Source organism: Nematolebias whitei, chromosome 1 (genome assembly GCF_014905685.2).
Source record: "Nematolebias whitei isolate Nwh7 chromosome 1, NemWhi1, whole genome shotgun sequence".
Classification (NCBI taxonomy): Eukaryota; Metazoa; Chordata; class Actinopteri; order Cyprinodontiformes; family Rivulidae; genus Nematolebias; species Nematolebias whitei.
The window spans coordinates 57,555,467-57,564,341 of record NC_056498.1 but is presented as its reverse complement, the minus strand read 5'-3'; the positions used below and the strand labels follow the sequence as shown (position 1 = coordinate 57,564,341).

General features: G+C 39.4%; 1 protein-coding gene across 1 annotated transcript in view; it reads right to left on the bottom strand.

Annotated features, from left to right (window-relative positions):
• Positions 1–6,980: 6,980 nt before the first annotated feature.
• march8 (membrane-associated ring finger (C3HC4) 8) overlaps positions 6,981–8,875 on the bottom strand; it is a 73,382-nt gene continuing 71,487 nt past the window's right edge. The window contains exon 8 of the mRNA XM_037696559.1: positions 6,981–7,349. Coding sequence (XP_037552487.1) covers positions 7,045–7,349 — 305 coding nt within the window. The 3' untranslated portion in view covers positions 6,981–7,044. The remainder of the gene's footprint in view (positions 7,350–8,875) is intronic.

Sequence of the window (8,875 nt, the reverse complement as noted above, 5' to 3'; positions counted from 1 at the left end):
GGGGAGGAGTGGAGTTTCTTGTTCACATAAACAACCAGGTTAACTGGCCAATTCAAAGCCGAGTGGGGAAGTCAAATTCAGATAATTATTTTGGGTCATTCAGCCTCTGCTTGAATTTCCACATCTGCCTTCATAGTTCTGCTGGTACGTCTTACTGGTGATTCCAAACAGCCGAATGCTGTGGTCACACCGCTGGATCAAGCTTGAAGCCTTCTCCAAGGTCGATTCCTTCCCGCCAGGGAATTCCAGGAGCCACAAGTGGCCTGTGATTCTCAGAAATTGCATCCAGCTTATGTGAAGTTTTCAAGCTAAGTTTTCAACCAAGATGACCACCATGTTTTGTCAGCCACTGATGAGTTCCAGAACCCCCAAACCTGATTTCTGCACCAGCACCATGATAATGTTTAGAACCACCAGAGGATCAGAACCCATCAGCTTTGCAGCATGAATGACGGTGACCAATAGCTAACCATTGGAACCAGTTTGAGAAAAGCATGCTGATGCATTTAATCCTCAAGGCAACTCGGGGATCTCCACTTTAGTTTGCTTAAACAAACTGGCTGCACGTTCTGGTGTCCACCAGGATGCTGTAAAGCGAGAAGGAACGTCCGTCTCTTCCGAAGCCCTTCAGACATCTCAGGAGGTCTTGACTTCTGAGCTCTCCTGATACCGGCCAATCAACCTGCATGCTTTCTCAAACGTTGATTGATCTACGTCTGGTAGGATTAATGTTTTCATCTGCTTGCTGGTGGTGACCCTACATCACAATAATTATCAGCCAAAACCAGGTCTTAATTTGAGCCGGATCCTGACGGAACAAGATCTGGGAACTCTCATTTTGACAGGGTGTGTTCCGGCAACTGTTTGCTTGGATGTGGCAACTCAAATCTCCACCCCTAAAAAGTCCAAAGTCATTGCGCATTATTATTATTAAAAATACGAGAGAAGACGATGCCCTTAACCCGGTGAACCCAGTCTGTGGAGTGGATGTTCCGGCTGCAGCACGCGCACATGCTCCTGCCCAGCAGAGACAAGGACGGCATGTCCCGCGGGGATCAAGTGTTTTCCACCTTCAGCGGCGTGCACTGTGGACAGTGCACATTACGCACGGGAGCGTCTCCAGACAGAGCGTCTGCAGAATGCGCACAAAACTGATGATGTGTCGGAACTCTCGCACACATTTCAGACATAAATAAAAACCTAAGAATTAAAGCCCTCAGGCGCTTCAAAAGGTGCCACTTCAGGTGCAGATTGGAGCAGGAGCAACAACCAGGACTGAATTCAGTGGAGAAGAGTTCAGTTTAGAAGTCGGAACTGTCAGGGGTGTGTGTGTGTGTGTGTGTGGGGGGGGGGGGGGGGGGGGGGGGGTTAGGACACTTGACAGAATGGGAGCTACTCTATTCACACACAGGCTTGTTGTTGCCCTCTAAAATAATAATTCAAGTGTTTACAAATGTAGGTAAACATAGGATAGATGTTTAGCAACTCGTTAAAAATGCAGGAAATGGCATCTCTTTTATTCAAAATTTTTTGGGGGAGGATCCACACACTCACACACTCCTGCCCCCGGGCCCGCCCACTCTTTGCATTCCGGCATCGATCGGTTTACAAATTAAGCCCTTACCAAAACATAGTTCAGTTTAGAAATATTTACTCCTTCACAAACGGAGATAAACATCTAACACATGCCTTTAAGTTTCGACAACGTTAATAATCTGGCCTTTACTTTCAGTCATTTGATATCTGGTATAATCTCACATTCATTTTACTTCAGATTTGACTGCATTTCAGGAGTCTTCATTGCATATATAACCATATTCATATATTACTAACTATATATTTACATTTTTTTAAGATTAATTTTTTTTATTAAAACTTCACCATTTAATTTGTGCTTATTTTAGCCTTTTTGTGTGTTTAATAGAATTTCTCTCTTTATACACAGGAAATAATTCACATTGTTTTGGATTTTAAAGAGACTGATTCATTTTTATAATTTAATGATTGGAAATATTAAAGGTGCTGGTCATAAAATCATGAAAAAGTTTATGTCAGTAATTCCATTCAAAGTGACACTTTTATATTATATTCATTCATTACACACAGATTAATACATTTCAAATATTTATTTTAATGTTGATGATTATAACTGACAACTAATGAAACCCCCAAATTCAGTATCTTGGAAAATTATATTACTTAAGACCAATTTAAAAAAAGGATTTTTAGAAATGTTGGCCAACTGAAAAGTATGAATATGAAAAGTTTGAGCATGTACAGCACTCAATACTTAGTTGGGGCTCCTTTTGCCTGTGCAATGTGGCGTGGCACGGAGTCGATCAGTCTGACACTAGTGCTCAGGTGTTATGAGAGCCCAGGTTGCTCTGATAGTGGCCTTCAGCTCTTCTGAATTGTTGGGGCTCGTGTATCACATCTTCCTCTTCACAATACCCCACAGATTTTCTATGGGGTTAAGGTCAGGTGAGTTTGCTGGCCAGTTAAGAACAGGGATATCATGGTCCTTGAACCAGATACTGGTAGCTTTGGCACTGTGTGCAGGTGCCAAGTCCTGTTGGAAAATTAAATTTGTATCTCCATAAAGTTGGTCAGCAGCAGACAGCATGAAGTGTTCTAAAACTTCCTGGTATACAGTTGTGTTGACCTTGGACCTAAAAAAAAAAAAAAACAGCGGACCAACACCAGCAGATGAAATGCACCCCAAACCATCACTGACTGTGGAAACTTGACATTGGACTTCAAGCAACATGGATTCTGTGCCTGTCTTCTCTTCCTCCAGACTCTGGGACCTTGATTTCCAAATGAAATGCACAATTTACTTTCATCAGAGAACATAACTTTGGACCACTCGGCAGCAGTCCCAGGCGAGACGCTTCTGACACCGTCTCTTGTTCAAGAGTGGCTTGACACGGAATGTGACAGCTGAACCCAATGTCTTGCATATGTCTGAGCATGGTGGTTCTTGAAGCAGTGACTCCAGCTGCAGTCCACTCTTTGTGCATCTTCCCCACATTTTGGAATGGGTTTTGTTTCACAATCCTCTCCAGGGCGCAGTTATCCCTATTGCTTGTACACTTTTCTACCACATAGTTTCCTTCCCTTCGTGCCTCTATTAATGTGCTTGGACACAGAGCTCTGTAAACAGCCAGCCTCTTTAACAATGACCGTTTGTGTCTTGCCCTCCTTGTGCAAGGTGTCAATGGTCTTTTGGACAACTGTCAAGTCAGCAGTCTTCCATGATTGTGTAGCCTACAGAACTAGACTGAGAGACAGTTTAAAGGCCTTTGCATGTGTTTTGAGTTAATAAACTGGACCGTGGCACCAGGTGTCTTCAATTTTGAACCTTTTCACAATATTCTAATTTTCTGAGATACTGAATTTGGGGTTTTCATTAGTTGTCAGTTAGAATCAACATTAAAATAAATAAATATTTGAATACATCAGTCTGTGTGTAATGAATGAATAATATACAAGTTTCACTTTTTGAATGGAATTACTGAAATAAAATCAACTTTTTAAGATATTCTAAATTTATGACCAGCACTTGTATGTTCCTCTCATGAGGTGGTGCCCTAAGGTTATACATGTACAGATTTATAGAATTATGAGCATAACTCAAATTGATAATACACCCGTATCCCTTATACGTGCATTTTTCTAATGCGCCTGTTGAAGACGGACAGGTTATGGTATAGTCTCATTGTGTTTTTAAACTTTCTGTCACGCCCAAGATAATTTAACAAAACTTCATACACATATGCATCACCATACAGACAGTCATGTACACTTTTGCTCACCCCTGCTCCAAGTTCAAGGTCACAAATCAAGGTCAAAGGCTCAGGCCATTTCTCTCGTTGGCTGTATTTCTATATAATAATTTGTTGATGGGCGTACAATGTGCCGTAAGGGGTATTCTTGTTATATATTTTAGTAATCACCATGTGGTGTGTTTAATTCATTTTGCTGTTCGATAAAGAGACATTTTCTGTAACAATACTCAGGGTTTTGTTTCCATTAGTGGACAAAACTGAAGATCAACACGTGTCAATTTGTCAGCATAATAAATGAAAACTGGGCATTTTAAAATAATACCATGCACAATGTCTGTACAATTAAATACACAAGGATGGACCGGAAAAATATATTTATAATAAAAACAAGGCGAGCTAAAAAAAAAATAAAGACTCAACTGAATTTTTTATTTGTTCATTTTAACTCTACATATTTGTTCAAACATCGTAAATTAAAAGAAAACATCGACATTTTTCTTAAAAACTTATGTTCTTTGTCATTTTTACCAAAGTTTTTACAGTCACCATCTCGAAGGGAAATCACAAACACGTGGAATGATATAAGACGGGGGGACAGTCAAACATGTTCAAGTCCAGTCAGTAGTAAACAAATGTAGCTTTAATGCGAGTTACACTAAAGTCCCAGACTTGATCGAACTCAAACTGGGTAAAGACGGAAAAATCTAAAGCCGAGCAGAAAATATTACATTTCCCAAACCTGGATTAAAATTAAAAGCCCACAAAACTTGTCAACAAATTTCTTAAATTTTATTCTATTACTCAAAAAAAAAAAAAAAAGACAATTTTTATTTTCCGATTCAATGTAACCTACAGCTAACCGGTCATCTTGAAGAAAGGAGCCAGCTCCTTTGAGTTGAAACTCAAAAAATCTAAAGCTCGAATCTTTCAGCTCAGCAAAAACTGCATCTTTTACTCAAAACTCATTTTTATTTCTAAAACAAGTTGAAAATTCAACGCTGTGCTTTCCCACATATAGCAGCTTAAAAAAAAAAACTAATTTTAACACAAAATTTAAAAAGGTTTTTAAATGATGAAAGAAAGTGGAGGTCACTTTCACCCGTTTATGCTTAACGAACAACAATAACAAACGACTGTAAATTGCATGAAATTACAAATGAAAGGGGGTTTAAATGGACTAATTGTACCCTTTTCTGTTAAAATAAATATCACACAAAAATAAAGAGAATTTTAAACCCAGAGGACACCCTGGCTATTAAACACCAGAATATTACAGTTGAGGAGAAGAAAAACAAAAAGGGTAATTGCACTTTATCTGTCTAATTGCACTAAACCTTCAGGGAGATGAAGTTTCGGAGAAGACTCGTTACTAGCAGGTCTTAAAAACTCGACACACAACTCCTCTCTCGGCTCGTCTTGTCCAAGACAAAGATATCAGACTCCAGAGCTCAAATCACCACAGGGCATACACATAAATACAGTATGCATTCTTACACGCATGAAAATAAAACGTGCTGCTTTCATTTATTGCTGCTGCAGAGTAGGGTGGGTGTATTATTGTTCAGACAGCAAACTGGTATCAACGATAGTTAAAAAAAAAAAAAATCTGTGCTGCTGGAGTCGCTGTGAGGCCTTGCATTTCTGTGTTCAGACAAAAACAAAAAGCACTTTCATGAGTCTAAGCCCACATAATGCGTCACCCAGAGAAATCCACTCAGACTGCAGTTTCTGCTTCTCACCAGCAGGTGGCGACCAAGTCAGCTCATACTAATAACTTTGTTTTCATCATTAGTGGAAAATTTATGGCTATTCTGTGCTGCTGCCTTTAAAAAAAAATCATCAGTGTTGATAATTAAAAAGAAAAAACAGCAAACCGATTTATTCTCCTCGAATGAGCCACGTGAGGTGAGAGGGGAAAAAAAAAGGGGCAACACACAGGCCGTCTTATGATGAAATTACAAAAATAGATGTTCAGCTATGTGAAAAATTTGGAAACAAACACGAGAAAAGTTCTTTTACTTCTGCTTGTTTGAAAAGCTTTATATTGCAGTCAAACAGATTTTTTGTTAAAATGTGAGTAATAAAAAAAAATGGAATCCAAACTCTGACCCGCAGAGCAAAATTAGATGTTTTTTAAGCCAAATCTACATTTGAAAGTTTAACTAATCCACGTCTGCACAGTGGAAGCAAGAACATGACGCACCTGAATTGTTGAGCTGTAGATTTCTCCAGGCGAATAATGGCAAGTCCCGTTGTGAAGCGAAATCAGCGCACTAAAAACTGGACGTGGAATAATACACTGTAAATACTGTGTCATTCACAAGACAGGAAACAAACAAACAAACAAACAAAAGCATAATGCTGTAACTGCTCAAAGGCTCACATTACCTTCACAAGACCTGGAAATTAGTCTTGCAGTTTCTTTACTAGTGAAAAAAGCATTTTTATTTTATTTTATTTATGTTTTCAATCACTTAAAAAAAGATTACATTCTCAAAGCCTTCAGAAAGTTTTGTTGGTGAAAAGTAGTCAGGTGACTGATGATCCCAACTCAGCTTTTCTGTTTCCTTCAGCATGTTTCCATTTTAAAACCTTTTATTTTTGTCATCCAAGGGGAGGGTAATCTGTAAAAGTAGGTGCGTTTGAGGAAAAGTTGTACTGTGCTTTCCCCGCTGAATAATGTACAAGATTTAGGCCATTCTAAAATAAAACAAAAATAAAATAAAAAGGGGGAAAGAACTTGAGGAAGGGAGGGGATTTGTTGCAGGGATTGAAAAATAAAAGTGCTTCAATGTGTGTTCAAGGTCCAGTCAAGCTCAGACCGGACTGGAGATGGCAGTATCTGGAATGTCCCAGAGATTCGATGTATGACGCTACATTGATCCAGCTTAGCCCAAGACTCACTAAAAATAAAAAAAACACATTTAAAATCAACCCATAAGTAAAAAAAAAAAAAAAAAAAAATCAGATCCATGTAGTCCATGTGTGAGCGTTTTGAGAGTCTGTATTAGTCCTGCTCATCTGAAGGTGTACACATCAGAGTGCGTGTGTTTGCATCCTTGCATTTAGAGAAGTTGGTCCAAACGGTCCGGTCCTGGGAAAGAAAGGATGAGAGGAAAAGTGGAAGGTGGACAGAAGAAGGTAGAGTCACAGGAGGACAGAGGATCGTCTGATGAGACGGACTGCGCTCCCACGACTGCTACTCGTCACCGTTTGTGTGTGCATGAGCAGGACAGGCAATGAAATGGACTCGCTGTCAGACGTGGAGCACCTCCATACTGTATTCGTCAGTCTCTGTGTGCTGGGAGGAGTTTGTGTCTGACTGGGTGAGGGCCAGCGCCTCCTTGTTCTCCAGATTCGGCTCCAGGAGAGGCGGCTTCTCCAGCGCCAGCTTTTTACACGTGTCTGGCCGGTTCTGCACGTATATGACCCGGTTGTAAGCCTTGAGTCTTTTCCATAGATGGATGTAGACTTTGCACTGGACGTACATGAAAACCAGTCCGCCCGTGAAGCCGATGGCCACCACCACGAGCTTGGTCCAGAAAGGCCATTCTAGGATTCCTGACAGAGAGGAGACAAAGAGAAACGTGTGCACGAGTCAAACACAACCAGACAGAAAAAAATTAAGACTCACAATAAATCAGAACAAAAGTGCTTAGAAACATCGTAAAATATGTTTGTGCTCGGGTTCTGAAGGTAAAAATGACAAAATGAAGAAACAGAGAAAAGGGTGGTTTGATTAACTACAGCAAGCCTAAAGCAGGTGAAACAGATTTATAGTAACATTTCATAGAAAACATTTGTATGAAGGGACAAAAGTGCTGCATAAAACACGTGATTTTTAGAATCACATTTATATTTTATTTAAAAATTGGAATTCAAAATAACTAAAAACAATTAGGCAATTAAAATAGAAATTCATTTGTACTTAAAGTGTACATATTCAGTAAAATGTTTGTGTTGCAGTGCATCACATAACACACAAAGTCTAGACCAATCGATCCCTGAGAATGGGATTTAATGGGAAACTACAGTATTCTTAAAACTACAAGGCGCACCGGATTACAAGGCACAACATTATGTGCGTTTTTATACATTTGGCAGCACGACGGCTCAGTGGTTAGCACTGTTGCCTCACAGCAAGGAGGTCCTGGGTTCAATCCCCGGTTGGATCTGGGCTCTTTCTGTGTGGAGTTTGCATGTTCTTCTCGTGCTTGCGTGGGTTTTCTCCAGGAACTCCGGTTTTCTCCCACAGACCAAAATCATGCATGTTAGGCTGCTTCAGGCCCGGGCCTCCCTTACAAAAGAAACCTGTGATCTCAGTGGGAATTACCTGGTTAAATAAAGGTTAATAATAAGGCGTACTGGATTATAAGGCGCGTTAAGCAAAACTAACGCCGTGCACCACATAAAATCGGTTCGAGGTCAGTAAGCAGAACCAGAATTAATACACAAGGCACACCGGATTATAAGGCTCAATGTTGATTTTTGAGAAAATTAAAGGACTTTAAGTGCGCCTTATTGTCTGAAAAATATGGTAATTTCATAAGGTGGCAACATTTATTGTTATGTTTGTTGGCTGCGTAATGCAGTTGGCAGCAAAAATCAAGTTAGTTCCTCGACATCAGCCTGGTCCAAAATGTTTTTAGCAATCAAAAGAGAGCTCATACAAAATATCCATAAAAGAAAGTTGCCATGTTCAGAACGATGGACTTTAAAGCAGATCAGCATTAGCTCCGCCCACTACAAAAGGCAAGGCTAAACGATTAAATAATTTTACGATACACTGCCGCACAGAACAGTAAAATAATTAAATATTCAGATATGGTCCAGGTAAATAGTTTAAAAATAGTTTTATAAAGTTAAATATTTCTATACTATATGTAGGTTATAATTAAAGCTGTTTTTATTTTAATAGAACGTGGCACTTTTGGCCTTCCATACATTGTATATTATGCATTATGTTTATTATGCAGTACATTGTGTGGAAAATCTGATGTTTATTAATGTATTGTTTATCCAGAAAAGATAAATTCTGCTGAACATTTTAACTTTTGCAAATTTCCACCCTTTACATGGTTGAAGAT